General features: G+C 37.5%; 1 protein-coding gene across 5 annotated transcripts in view; it reads right to left on the reverse strand.

Annotated features, from left to right (window-relative positions):
* stim1b (stromal interaction molecule 1b) overlaps positions 1-15,119 on the reverse strand; it is an 87,136-nt gene extending 72,017 nt beyond the window's left edge. For 4 of the 5 annotated variants that reach the window (XM_009295557.5, XM_073934161.1, XM_005161288.6 and 1 more), the window contains exons 1-2: positions 14,627-15,119; positions 11,901-12,028 (exon numbers count right to left, since the gene is read on the reverse strand). In XM_009295557.5, coding sequence (XP_009293832.2) covers positions 11,901-12,021 — 121 coding nt within the window. In that variant the 5' untranslated portion in view covers positions 12,022-12,028; positions 14,627-15,119. 5 annotated transcript variants of the gene reach the window in all.
* Between the last annotated feature and the right edge of the window lie 709 nt (positions 15,120-15,828).

Below are 15,828 nucleotides of genomic sequence, written 5' to 3' on the forward strand. Positions count from 1 at the left end.
TTATTAAAAACATTACTAAACTCCAGATTACAATATGCATTAGACTATGGAAAGCCAACAGAGTCAAAATAATTTTCTTTCATTCATTTATTCATTGATTTACTTTTCAGCTTAGTCCCTTTATTAATCTGGGGTGGCCACAGCGGAATGAACCGCCAACTTATCCAGCTTTTGTTTTATGCAGCAGATGCTCTTCCAGCTGCAACCCATCACTGGGAAACATCCATATACTCTCATTCACACACATACACTATGGGCAATTTAGCTTACCCAATTCACCTATACCACGTCTGCCAACTGACCCAGCTGAGGCTCGAACCAGCGACCTTCTTGCTGTGAGGCGATCGTGCTACCCAATGCACCACCATGACGCCCCAAAACTATTATAGTACTATTAAAAGCAATGTTCGTAATATGAAAGTATTCATAATCCACACACGTTATATTCTTAATAGTAATGTTTTACTGTGTGTTGCTTATTTAAACCTAGAATTAGAGGTGTCAAAATTAATCGTTTCTTCGGTGCACCGCGATGCAGACGCGGACAATTCGGTATCGGTTCAGTAATAATCATAACCGGTTATTACTGACGTCATTTACCTCATATGCGCTCTGTTGCGAGGGAGGCGATCGCGAGTATTTACAACGCTCTAACTATTTAAAACTCATAAACTGTGCACAATTTCAGTGTGTGTGTTTGCTGGATCAATCTTTCCCTGACATATACAACAATAGCCCCTATTTCACTGAGATCGAGAGAATGAAAGTAGCCTAATCCATTTCTCTCTCTCTCTCTCTTTCTCTCGCTCTCTCTCTCTCACACACACACACACACACACACACACACACACACACACACACACACACACACACACACACACACACACACACACACACACACAGTGGCCCATTTGACCTGCTGGCGTGGTTTTTCTTCTCCTCTCAGCTGTTTTACAGCATTACTTCTGGATAGCGCGTGTCTGCAGAGTTTTCTCCACCGTGTCTATCATACATCAGCTGTGATCGCCGCTGCCGCCTGCTGCTTATTATTGTCACTCATCTGAAGAGCGCAGCGCGCAAGAGCCAATCGCAACCGTTTTTGTTGAGGGTGTGACCAATCAAAGAGGTGTAAGAGAACTAGACAAGGATCAGAAAGTGGGCTGGATATTTATATTTGTTTACATTGTTTGCTTAATGCTCGTTTTGTTTAAAGGTACAGTTTATATATCTGACTGTTTGTATTAAATGACAAAACTGTATTACAAATCATATATAAATATATTCATACATTTTAATACAAGAACTGCTGCTGTGTAGAACTGTGTATGAAAAGCACCGTCAATGCACCGAAATATCGAATTGAACCGAATCGATGGCATGATAATCGTAACCGAACCGAACCGTGAGACTAGTGTAGGTTCACAGCTCTACCTAGAATGATACTAGTTTACACGACATGATGTGAACAAATGAAGATAAAACTTTGTATTTTGATGGCTGAACACATTCAGGATGTGGGTAAAAGGTAAAAATGTTATAAATCAGGGGTTCCCAAACTTTTCATCCCGTGACCCCCAAAATAACAATGCCTGTGGCTACCAACCCCCAATATCCTCTGAGGTAGTTATAAATACAGAAACCTTACATGCAATGGCGCACACACACCAATTGACCCAAGTCTATTCTACTTTGAATTTTTTAAAAGTATGTGAGTGCTGTAAATGTGGCAGAAAGTTTAACCTGGTGTTCTAAAATCAATCTGCTGCATCTGACGCTATTGCTGTGTCTTCTTTAATATAATGTAATTACCCCAGGCATCACAATCCACTAGAACTAGTAACTATAAGCTACTATAGTAACTATATACAGTAGTATATAGTAACTATAAACAACTATTTTCTCTCTTCAGTAGGTTATGGATAAAATATGGTAATTCTTATGGTTTTATAAAAATAAATCGATTTTTGGAAATCACCAGGCAACCCCCCTTCACTATCACACGACCCCTCGGGGGGTCCCGACCTCCACTTTCAGAACCACTGTTGTAAATAATGTTTCTTGCACAGGCTGATCACTTTGCTTCATAACACCCTATTGTATATTTAGGTACTAATTTTGTTTTGCCTATATAAGTTATTTATATGTAGTAAGTATGAGTTGTATATAAGTAATGCTGGTATGATTAAATCAACAAGAACTACAGTGTCAGCTATAAATCGTCATAAACACTCCACTGAAGAAGAAAAAATTCCTGTTTATGTTGGATGGTCTGAGGGTAAAAAAAAAGTACAATTTTGTTCACCTAAATATTTCGTATCAAGTCAGGGTGCACGTTTACTACAGGCAATACGACGCTAGCAGAAGCAATTGGCAACAGTAGTATTGCCCATAGTAAATGCACATACTGATGACTTGACACAGAACAAGTCATTTTTACGTTTGTTTTTACACAAAAAGGTTCTTGGAGCTTCATTTAACTGCAGTTAAACCACTGAAGTCATATGGAATGTTTTGACACGGTTTTTGGTTTCTTTTCTTGTCTCGCGACTGTTGCTGTCTATGGTGAAAAACTTTTAAATATCTTAATTTGTGTTTTGATGATGAACAAAAGTCTCGGGGAATTGGAACAACATGACGGTGAGTAATTAATAAAATAATAAAAATTGTTTGGGTGAACTAAAATTGAGGAGCAGGCTGTTGCTGCTGGCATTAGATAAATCCCCACAGAGGCGATTACAGTCTTCTGAGACTATCTATTTCCGCTTTTTCTTTTCCTGTATCTCTGGTTTGAGTGCGTCTTTCTGGCCGAATGAAAGAAACAGAGAGGTCTAAATTTAGGACACGGTTCTTTGGTCAGCTTCACAAAATAGAAGAGACCTTTAAAAAAGTATAAGAAAAGCATCTGAGTTTGCAGAGACTTGGTAAAAGTCTCTTCAATATTGTCATCTGCACAGGCTGCATAAAGTCGGTTATACACATCTAGGCATGGGGCGATAACCAGTTTTAAGGTTTATTATGGCTTGGAAAAGTTTTTAAAAAGTTTTCTGTTATACCATTTCAAAGGTATATAAAAGTTTTTTTTTACATTTTTGAAAACAATTTTATATAGTTTTTTAGGACAACAGTATCTCCAGCGGAAAAGGAACCTCTACATCAAAGCTACTGGTCCAAAATATTTTAAATGTTTCTTAAAAGAATATAAATCGTGTTCAACAGAAGAAAATTTGTTGTTTTTTCTCCAGACATTTAAAAAGAACCTTTTTGGAGCAGTAATTACAAAACCATGATACCATGATATTTATATCCAAGGTTATCATACATCACAATCTCATACTGGCCCATGCCTATACACAACCTGCACTATCCCCAGTTTAACAGACATGGCTTAAGCCTAGTCCTAGACTAACATTTAATCTAAGCTGTTTCAACTAAAAGAAACTTGCATGTATATTAGGGATGCAACAATTCATAAACTTGCGATCCACTTTCACGTCCGGGGCCTAATCGGGCCAAATCGGGGCTTTCTTGGGGCCAGTGGCCGGCCTTTTTCGGCCCGCCGAATACCTTGGGCCAAAGAGGGCCAACTGGGGCTTCGGGGCGAGTGAAAGGAGAGGCGGAGTGCAGACACAGTTTTTTTGATCGCACGAGTACATGCGCCAAAAAAAAAAAAAAAAATAAGGGAAAGAAAACATCTACCCTTATAGACTGGGTTCTTTTTGCGTATGATCGCACTTATGTTTCCCTTTTAAATGTAAGGCTGTTGCATAAAATAATAAAGTTTTTATTTATAAGTGACTTATCTTTGCTGCGTCCTCCTTTATGTTTCAATAACGCATAATATTCTTTACACCATATTAAAGACACAGCAGACAGTAAAGGTTATTGAGAGTTTTTGTCAAGTTTAAAAGGTGTTTGTGCGCGTTTAGATGCCTGTATGTGTGTGAGACCAAGGAAAAGAGCGCTCCCTTCACAGCTCTGTTGATGCCGCGAGCGGCTTTTTTCTTTTTGTTATTTATTTTGGAGATAATACACAATATGAATACAACAGACAGACATGAAACTACAAATTTTGCGTCCACTTTTATAGGCTCAAAACAATAATGACATATCTTCATAAAATAGGCTAAGCTATATTGAAATAATTTAAAGAATTACAAATATCGCATGTAATAAAATCGCATTAAATAAATAAAAGAATATAAATCTAACAAAAGTTAAACCAATTTAGGTATATACAATAGCCTACATAAATTAAACCATTTTAAAGACATTTTAAACTTTCATTTTCCAAAGGCCTATCTGAAAAAAAGATTTGAGATATTTTCTAAAAACAAGAAGGTTAGAAATATTATTTATTAAGTATTTGGATACGATGATATTAATCAAATCATGCAAACAGAGCATTTTTTGGGTGAGTGAAAGCAGAAACTAGGCAAACTTTTTTTCTGCAGGCTAGGCTATCTTTTTTCTTTATTAGTGAAGCTTTATTAGTGAAAAGCTGCTGAGCGCAACGAAACATAGACTATATTTTATTACTTGCTCTTATGTGCTGAAATACTTAACACTTTCCTTAAATATCCTTAAATAAAGGGGAATCACATATTAAGTGTCATGTAGCCTATAGAGAAAAATTAATGTTTCAGGTCTTTCCGGAGCATTTGGGCTGAAGGTTTGAAGGCGTCTATCAAAACGAGGATGTTATAAAATACATTTTCTTTTTTCTTTTCATTTTTCTGTCTTTATTAACAGAGAATTTCTGCGGTTTTATTTTATGGATGGTGCGCACACTGAGCTGGGTCGCTCCGTTAGTGGCAAGACCACTGGATTTCAATGCCAACAGTCGGTCGGCGAGTAAATGAATATGATGAATGAGAACACACAGGCATGTGCGTATAGACATTTAATGTAATGCTGAACAGTAACGGGTCATTTGTTTGTTTCGAATGTCTTTATTTGAATGGTGTCGGGATGATGTGATAGTGTGCTTTATCTGCCTGATTCCCGCTGAAGTGGGCGGGTTGTGTGACGTTTTGATTCGGGAGACGTTCTGGGGGCGTGGTTTGCATGATGCGCTGCGAGGTACAAGCCCGACAGTGGAAACGCTACATGATTTCGGCCTCACTGCTCAAATTCCCGGATTGGCCCAGCTCGATTAAAGCCTTGGCTCGCACTGGCCCGACAGTGGAATGTGGCTACTGTGTCACTATGGTATCCACGTTTCCTCCGGAGTTTCATGTAATTTCTGGTGCTTCATTTTTAATTTGTTGGATTTAAGTGAAGTTTATTTATAAACTAATTTCGAGAGGATCATGTGCTTATGATTGCTTGCAGACGGTTTTGCATTATTCAATTTATTATTCACCAACCAGACGATTCCTAAGCCACTATAAATACCCCAAGTTCCAAATGAAAGCCATCTTCGTTTAGAAGAATCCCCACTTCTACCCATACTTCTCCTCCTTTCCTAGATGGGTGGCACGGTGGCCCAGTGTTTAGCACTGTTGCCTCACAGCAAGAACTTCACTGGTTCTAGTCCTTACCAAGCTTGCCGATGTTTCTGTGCAGAGTTTACATGTTCTACCTGTGCTCAATGGGTTTCTCCCGGGTTCTCCGGTTTCCTCCCTCCATCAAAAACCATGCAACCCAAGTTAATTGACTAATACAAATCGACATTATAGACATGCTCCTAGTAAGTAGTTATCTCTTAAGAGCAATCACTATCTGTTCATTAGCTACTACAGCAGGGGAGTTCTCGAGATCTACCTGAGCTCAAACTCCCCTTTCGCCTTGCAAACGGGAGGGAGCCCCAGGCTCGAGGATCTTATGAGCTCAGGGCTCTCACCCGGGGCAGCATGCCAAACAAGCTTTATAAACAATCATCAGCTAAGTGTGAACTCTTGAACTGCAGTCTAGTACTTTCACTTCACTCGGGAACATGTCATGCTTGCCTGTGTGACAAACGAGATATTGGATGTTGTTTTAATGGAATTTCATAATAGTATCACACAGCCGTCTGTGTGTGGATCCTGTCGCAAAACGCAGCAGAATTAGTGTAAACAGGGCTGTGTGTATTTTTCGCAAGCGGGTTGGAGGATTGCGATGCCGGCTCAGCATCGTGATGTCTATCGGTGTCACCGACTCGGTCCCAGTAACTCCCCTCACTGGCCAGCAGAGGCCACCATCTCCGGACTTTTAGCATTACGTCATCCATCTACACTGATTGCGCATACACCTGATTGGAATCTGGCTAATGACCCACGTACCTCTTATAAGCCGCACTCAAACACTCGTGCAGTGCGAAGTCTTGTTTAGCCCCGGCCAGCATTTCTGAGCGTGATCTCCAGCCTGATCTCCTGTGAACGACTCCAGCCTGTCTCTTACTCTGCTTCGCCTTCTGCCTGCCCACGACCCACGCTTGTTACACGGACCCTGACTCTCTCTCTGCCTGCCCACGAACCACGCCTGTTATACGGACTCTCATCCTCGCTGCCTGCCCTTGACCCAAGCCTGCCTAACGGATCCTGATTCTCGCTCTCTCCCTTCTACTCATGCCTGGTAACTCACTCTGTGTCTGTTCATCATCAATCTTGATACCCATACTACTACTGTGGATGTGTGTGTGCACTCCGGTGCATATTGTGTGTTTGAGTGAAGTTGTGATTAATAAATACTGCATAATGGATCGCTCCGTGTCAGTCTCCTCGTTACAATCGGCCATCGGTGATGGATGATGGCATCATTTATCGACCCAACCCTAGTATGAGGTGACAAAAAAGTTGTCCAAGATGCGACTGCTATAAATTACACTCACAGGCATAACTCCATTCAGGTAAATAAACCGAGTCTGAAGGCTCGGTATAATAATAATATACTTTGCAATAATATATTACAAACTTATTTTTCATTCTTCATTTAAAGGCAAAAAGAAGTAATGATGGTGTACTAAATGGCACCATTATTGTGGAAAAAACTTGGCGTAAGGTGGGGTGGGCTTCTTGTTCGGTGTGTGTGACTCCCTCCGAGTCTTTAAAATCTTTCTGTATGCAATTATATAGGTGCAGATACATCAATACCAGCCCTGCTATTCGACTCTACAGTGTATTCATATTGCTAGTGTGGTTGTATTGAATGTTGTTCTCTTGTCTTAGTCACATGGAATAAAAAACAACTGGTGGAGAATAATCGCAAGACGAAAAATGCAGAGTTCAAGAACACAGCCATGGATTAATGGCAGCTCAAATGTGTTTAGGAACCAAAACAAAGTCCCCTAGATGTTCGATTTGAATTGCTGTAATGACATAAAAAAGAACTGTTTCAGTAAGGTATTTGTTTGAAATGACATAATTTCAACATCATCATTTCAGTTCGTCTTTTTATTTCGTTTGAAGTATATCTGAGCCTTGAGTGTGCACTGATGCAGCGGCGGACCGGCCATAGGGAGCATCCAGTTGCTTGATGGTCGATCTGGCCTGCCACCGTGACTGTGGCCTGTCGCAACCCCTGACCACTCCTACTTATAGTTCCACTTTGAGTGGAACTATAGCAGACCAAGAACCAGATTGTGAAGTTAACCTTAATAGAGTGAAGCTTGCTTGTTTCATTTGTTTTTAGAACTTGAAATAATTTGTGAACAAGAAATTATAACAATGAAAATGTATCATGATTAACTTTTAAAATGAAGACTACACAGTTTTGATTGCTTGCATTTGATTATTCAACTTATACTTGAATACAGGTAAACTCGCCACCAAAAAATGCAACTAAATTTATACAGATTATCTGGCCTATGAAACATTTCAATTAATATAAAGTTATAAATCCTTTTAAAATTGAGCTATTCAAGTCATCTGGTGAAATTATTACATTCATATCATAATAAATATCACAGAAAAACAAAATGTGAGATTTTTACAATATTGTGCAGCCCAAATATGAATCGCCAAAGGCCACGGATTCAGTTAACAATCTACTTTTGTTCTACTAAAGAAAGAAAGTCACCTACATCTTCAATGGTCTGAGGGTGAGTAGAATAACTGTACATTTTCTTTGTTGGATAAACTACTATCTATTTAAAACCGACATTAAAACAAACTACAGAAAGACTTAAATAGCATATTCACAGATTTTAAAAATCCAGATTTACATTGTACAACCTGACTACTGCAACAGCTGAATAATGGGCCGACAATCCATCTCTTGAGTGGAAACCGAACATTAGTGTCAACCCACAAGAGGAGACTTTGATGGACAGCAAAACTAAAGCAAGGATGACAAACTCCAGCAGCGGGAGGCATTTATGTCACTCTGTGCATTAGCTAAACTGAATCTCCTGTTTCTAATAGCATCTGCTTATGCATTTACTCACCTCCATCTCTTTCTTAACATATAAGACTTTCATTTATCTTCTGAACTTACCAAAAAAAAAAAAAGGTTACAGCCTCAAAATATTCCTAATAAAAGAAGTAGAATTCATCTATGTGATTCCATTGGTTTTATTAAGTCAGTGAATAATATGTTTGTGCCAAAAGCTGATTTATTTACAAAATATTATTGCAGCATTGATATCGAATTAATGTGTGATTATGAGAAAACATTCATTCGTATTAATTTATTAATTCGGTTACACACTTTATATACTGTAGGTTTTTTTTTTTAATCAAGACTAAATTAACTCAACCCGCTGTAAACAGTGCAGTGGTTCTGTGCTGTGCTGCTGTAAGATTACATCTTCATGTGATACAATCAGTTCTGGAAGTACTGCAGTGTTTACAGCACAGGAAAAAGAAGCTGCATGCAAGCTTTGGTTGTTACATTCTAAGTTGATTTTGATCATTGCTTGTTATTGATAGGCTTCATAAATGTGCGTTTTCACATTTTGTGTAAGGAACATGCATGTGGTTTTCTCATTAACATGCATTGGATTGGAAGAATTGAAGATATTTAGTCAATAAAATCCTTTTTTTAGTACAAACACTTCATTTTAAATCATAGCATATTCATATTTCACTACTAGAGTGATACTTGATTCCTTTTTAACCCGATGATCTGCCTCTCAAGTTAATCTTTACAAAGTAGTACAAAAGCTGAAATCTCTCAGGTTTCAGTAAAACTCCTGTTCTGCTTTTTCTACTATTATCTTTCAGGCAGTGTGTAATGTAGCTGTTTGTGAACAGAAAAGGTCTGCAACGTTTTTAAAGATTAAATTGCATGATAAGTTTGGGCTGCTCCAATCGGGAGGGGGTAATATACAATCAGGAGCATTTTGGTCAATAAAGTAATCACAATTGTTTAAAACAATTATTAGTCGGCCATACGACCAGATCTTTTTTGACTGATATTTATCATTTACACATACACATAAATGTTTATGTAACGGAGGCCAGCTAGCGAAGTGCTATGCAGGTAAACCTCACTCTTCTGACCTCAAAAGGTGCTCTAGCGACAGATGCTAGAGGCCATGGTCTTTAGCCTCCTTGTTAGAGCAACCGACTCCCATCAAAGAATCGGTTCGATCCCATTCCCAGCTCAGACAGGGTTGGGTGTAGGAGGACTAGTGGGTTGTGTATATGTATGTATATGTATATATACATACATACATATGTATGTATATGTATGTGTGTGTGTGAGTGTATATATATATATATATATATATTGGGGATGTAACGGTATCAGAATTTAGGTACGGTAATACCTCGGTATGAATGTCACGGTACGGTATTTATTGAATCATTTACAGGAAAAAACAAAACTTATGAAAATACTCCAAAAAAGTGCCAAAAGTGTCAATGACATACAAATTAGCCATCTATCTGTAAGCTTTGAAACAGGAACTTCAATTTTAATAACAAAAAAATATTAAACCATGTAAAAAAATAAAGTTTCAATTTAGTATTGTTGAAAACTCATCACATTCAACATTTAATCACTCACTTAGATAGAGATGGGTTTAAAGGAAAATTATCATATAAATATAATCTGGTAAAAGCTGGTATCTCTGGGCATTTACAATGTCCCCTGCAACAGAAAAAAAACCCCTCTCATTTGGGACTGAGGTTTCTGGGACAAGAGAGATAAGACTTGGCCCAGGTTGACAGCAGTGGGTAACGTTGTGCATTGTCTTTCCCCCACTTGAGAGGACAAACCATGAGTAAGATAGAGGTCTCATGTCTGCATCAATCTGAACAGTGTGCTGACAACACCGCTATTCAGTACGCGCGCAACAACACAGCTGATAAGAACTCGCGCGACAACACCGCTATTCAGAACGCGCGCGGCGACAACACCCGCTTTAGAGTTTTCCAGCTCTTTTTCATCCCCGCTTCTAGCAGCACACTCCATTTCCGCATTACTGGATCTGTAGCGACAACAGACCGCAAGGGATGATGGTCAAGCATGGGCTGATGGGAATTGTAGTTTTCGCTACCTCCCGTTCGCTTCATTCGCCTGAGCAAATTTTCTCAGAAGACCTATAGTTTTACCGAGTCATGCGACTACGGTAATATCAAAAAAAATTTATATTGCGGTATGACGGTATTTACAATACCGTTACATCCCTAATATATATATATATATATATATATATATATATATATATATATATATATATATATATATTATTATATTTTTTTCTCTCCAAAAGTATTGAACATTTTTTCAAAAGAATAAAAAATATATAAGTACAGAAATAAACATGTAAGTTCAAAGCTGCAAAAGTCACATTTCATTATTTTAATGATTTCTATGTGAAAACGGGCTGCACAATATTGGAAAAATCTGATGCAATATTTTATTTTTCTGCGATAAATATTGCGATATGAATAGTTTCAGAAGATGTTGTTGATACGAGAGGTCAGAGGAGAATGACCAGACTGGTTCGAGCTGACAGAAAGGCAACAGTAACTCAAATAACCACTCGTTACAACCGAGGTCTGCAGAAGAGCATCTCTGAACGCACAACACGTTAAACCTTGAGGCGAATGAGCGACAGCAGCAGAAGACCACACCGGGTGCCACTCCTGTCAGCTAAGAACAGGAAACTGAGGCTATGATTCGCACAGGCTGATGCATGCCACGAAGGATTAAGGCAGTTCTAAAGGCAGAAGGGGGTCCAACGTGGTAATAGTAAGGTGTGCCTAATAAAGCGGTCAGTGAGTGTATTATCAATTAATCTATATGGTCGTTGTGTTCAAGAGCTCATCAGAAATTTAAAACAAGTTATCATTCTAAGCACCCAAAAAACTGATGCTTACATCATGCACAAATCATGTTTGCGATGAAGTTTCAGGTCTGGAGCTGAAATTCAGATGTGCTAATGGGGGTTTAGTCATAACAGACCAATCAGAGCAGAGTAGACTCTTAAAATAGATATTGAAACAAATCTTTAAGAGTCACTCTGGTAAATTCGATGATGAGACATGTACATTATGAGCAAATTATCCTTGTTCTTGTGTAAACCTATTGTAGGAGAACTCCAAAAGCAAGTAAGGAACCAATAAAACAATAATAGGGGCCCTTGAGGAACATCATCTTGAGTGCTCTTAAAGTGAATTAAAGATTTATGACTTTGAAATGAAATGAGATTAAAGACATGACAGAATATTCAATTTTGGGTGAATTTTTAGCTGACCACATGATTTTGTCAAGCCAGTTCTTTCAGTTTTTTGGTCAACACATATAAGTGCAGCATATATATTCCAAAAGACCGGTCTGACATAATTAACCGTAAGTCTCTGACCAAACAAAGAAAACACTTTATCTTATCTAGCAGCACATGCAACAACTGGTGTATATCAGACATTTCTTTCTTGAACAAACACTCTGCTGCGATTATATAACACATGTAATGCACTCTATACAGACACACACAACTTTGGTAATAACACTGAATGGTGATTTCTTACCAGAGAGTCCAACGGCAGAGTGGAGGTGGTCTGTCAGGCGGGGCTGATCTGCTGAACTCCTCCATAAGAAACCCAGCCATGTGATGTATATAAAGTGTCTGGCAAATCTCAACAGAGCCATACTAAACCTAAACACAGAGAAAGAGAGAGAGAGAGAGAGAGAGAGAGAGAGAGAGAGAGAGAGAGAGAGAGAGAGAGAGAAACATTGAGTAAAATGGATATTCTGACTTACAACATTAGTCCATTTCACATGTATTTTTAGGTAACTGCCTGGTATTTATTTTATTGACCGATATGCAAACTAGTATCTTTTCAGTTTAACTACGGTAACACTTTGTTTTATATTGTTAAGCATTATAATGTACTCAGTGCAGTAACTGATGCATAAACATATGCATTAACCCAAAAGCAAACCTTATATTAAGTAAATGCCTTGTGTATTTACTATTACTTAATATTATCACACATTGATAATTCACAGATTAATATTTAACTTTAGTGTTGTATGACTGAAATAAATTAGACCTACTTTTTCCAGATACTTGATAGATATTAGATATTTTATTCATTCATTTATTTATTCATTTATTCATTCATTTTCCTTTGGCTTAGTTCCTTTATTAATCAGGGGTCGCCACAGTGGAATGAACCACTAACTTATAGAGGATATGTTTTACACAGCGAATGCCCTTCCAGCAACCCAACACTTGGAAACATCCTTACACTCTTGCATTCCCACACACTCATAAACTACGGCCAATTTGGCTTTAATTCACCTGTACCACGTCTTTGCACTGTGGGGGAATCCGAAGCACCCAGAGGGAAACCCACGCCAACACAGGAAGAACATGCAAACTCAACACAGAAATGCCAACTGACCCAGCCAGGGCTCAAACCAGCGGCCTTATGAATGCACTACAAGTAATGCCGTACAAAAACACGAAAGATGCCGTATATCTTTCGTGTAGGCTTCACCAAACAAACACTAGTGCAGAGATGCCCAATCTAGGGCCCACGGGCCAGAGTTGGCCCATGGTAACCTATGATTTGGCCCGCCAAACAATCAGAGATGGTACTATGGACAAATGATGGGGAAGGTTGGGTCGAATCTCTCAAACGGAGATAGCCATTTTTAATTTTACATGACTTTTTGTTTGCATGTTTAATTGTTGAGCAACAAAAACAAGTTTCAATTAAATGTGAATTAATCAGATATTTTAAAAGATATTTTAAACTTTAATTTCTTTAGATGTTGACAGATATACATGTGTGGCACGTTGTTAAAAACATTTTTAGGACACATATTTCATTATCGAGTGAATATATATATATATGTCACAGCGGCATAGTCGGTAGCCTTACAGCAAGAAGGTCGCTGGCTTGAGACTCGGCTGGGTCATGTGGCACTTCTGTGTGGAGTTTCCATGTTCTCCCGGTGTTTGCGTGGGTTTCCTCCGAGTGCTCCGGTTTCCCCTATAAGTCCTAAGGCATGCACTATAGGTGAACTGGGTAAGCTACATTGTCTGTAGTGTATGTGTGTGAATAAGTGGATGTTTCCCAGTGATGGGTTGCAGCTGGAAGGGCATTCGCTGAATAAAATATAATTATTGATACGATTATTTTTTTCTATATATTTTTAAATATTAAATTATGAAATTACCATGGCAAATTTAATGTAATACAGTTTGGTATTTTGCTTCGACCCACCACCCTCAATCAAGTTTGGTATTTGGCCATTTATAAGAAAAGGTTTGGGCACACTTGTACTAGTGTCTTTTCAAGTAGTACTAGTGAAGCTGGATTAGACATGAGTATTTATTTAAATATTTACAAGCAACTAAACAATACGTCCTATACAAGGACTGGAATGAATAGTAATAGTTTAATAATATATATTGGGGAATTTATAAACAAGTACAAGTGACATTATTTATTTTTTTATATTTCCCAAATGATGTTCAACAGAGCAATTAAATTTTTACAGCATGTTTGATAATATTTTTTTCTTCTGGAGAAAGTCTTATTTGTTTTATATCAGCTAGAATAAAATACAATTTTAATTTTTTTAAAAACATTTTAAGTTTAAAATTATTAGCCCCTTTAAGCTATAGTTTACAGAAAAAAACATCGTTATATAATAGTTTGCCTAATTACTCTGATCTGCCTAGTTAACCTAATTAACCTAGTTAAGCATTTAAATGTCAATTTAAGCTGTATAGAAGTGTCTTGAAATTTTTATTTACTGTCATCATGGCAAAGATAAAATAAATGAGTTATTAGAAATGAGTTATTAAAACCATGATACTAGGAAATGTGTTGAAAAAAAATCTTCTCTCCGTTAAACAGAAATTGGGGGGACATAAACAGAGGGGCTAATAATTCTGACTTCAACTGTATATGAGTTGCCAAACTTGCCATATGGGGTAGCCTGCTATAGCAGGAGCGTAAATGCCGCTCAAATCCGCAGGATTGGGTTTAGTGACGCGTGGCATATCACATAAGTTTTTAGAAATTTGCATAGCTATTTAACATCCTCATATTCACCTTACTATAAGACTAGCGCCAAATTGTGATCTCTTTTGCTAGTACTATCAAGTTCCGCCTTTGTATACTGCAGCTTGTCTGGCACAAAAATGTTCCCCGTGTTGTTTTACAGTTGTTGTTCGTGGTGTAAACACACAGTCTAACTCACATGGATCTATTAACAAGTTTTGAAAAAAAAATACCTGAAATCCGAAGGTGGGAAACTGCTGGAGTCGATCGTGACAATTCAAATGCAGAAGTTTCTCTGGATCCCACTGATATCCATTAGGTGACCGATTTCTGAAAGGTGTTATTCCACTCAGCTGGATGTTGTTTTAACAGCGCGATAGAAATGTTGTCTTTTATATGATCCAATAAATTGAAATAAAACTTCAGAGATGTTCGACGGTCATGCTCTAACATCTCCTCGTCACAGTTTACGCAACAACCCGCCCATGTCAACGATATCTAGCAGACTAATGTTGGTCCATCACTACTGTGCTTCAGGTAAACTCTCCAAAATGAAAAAGAAAAATTAGCTTTCCTCCAAATGTATGACATAAAAATATGTCCCGGATATGCAAATCAAATTTCGAGGTTCATCGCGTCTGTTTAAAGCTTCTTTTCCGCGTTATCCCAAACCCCTCCGTGTTCCGAATCCGCTTGGTGTTGCTTTTGGAGAGGTTGTCTAATGGCAAAGCAAATAGTTTCTCGGGATATAAATTGTCGGGTTCTAAAGGTTTGGCACCGACAAACAGAAAGACACGGCCATCTAGTGGTTTGATACTAAACCATGCAGCTGAAAAAGAAAAAGAAACCCCTCCCAATTTTCCTGTCTGTTTACCATGTGTTTATATTATTGGTTTATTTTTGGTTTTAAAAAATACATAATATAATATAATATAATATAATATAATATAATATAATATAATATAATATAATATAATATAATATAATATAATATAATATAATAATTGTTATAATTATTTCTTATAAAATTATATATAAATATATATATAAATATATATATATATATATATATATATATATATATATATATATATATATATATATATATATATATATATATATATATATATATATATAAAACAAACAAACAAACAAACAAACAAACAAACACACAAACAAACAAACAAACAAACAAACAACAAAAAGCATCACAAATCACCAGTTAAAGCTAGCCCATATTTGAATAGTTTCCATTGCATTTTGAGACATATTTTATAGGCATTATTGGTTTAAATCCTCATTATTGGGGATTGGGTGGTTCAAAAGACCCACCCCTCACTGACAAAGGTCCAAAATGTGTCCCACATGAGCTTATTTGTCTAATTTTGACTGCTATGCCATCATAGATTGTGAAAATAATCCATCGAAAAGAGCT

The sequence above is a fragment of the Danio rerio genome, chromosome 21 (genome assembly GCF_049306965.1).
Source record: "Danio rerio strain Tuebingen ecotype United States chromosome 21, GRCz12tu, whole genome shotgun sequence".
Classification (NCBI taxonomy): Eukaryota; Metazoa; Chordata; class Actinopteri; order Cypriniformes; family Danionidae; genus Danio; species Danio rerio.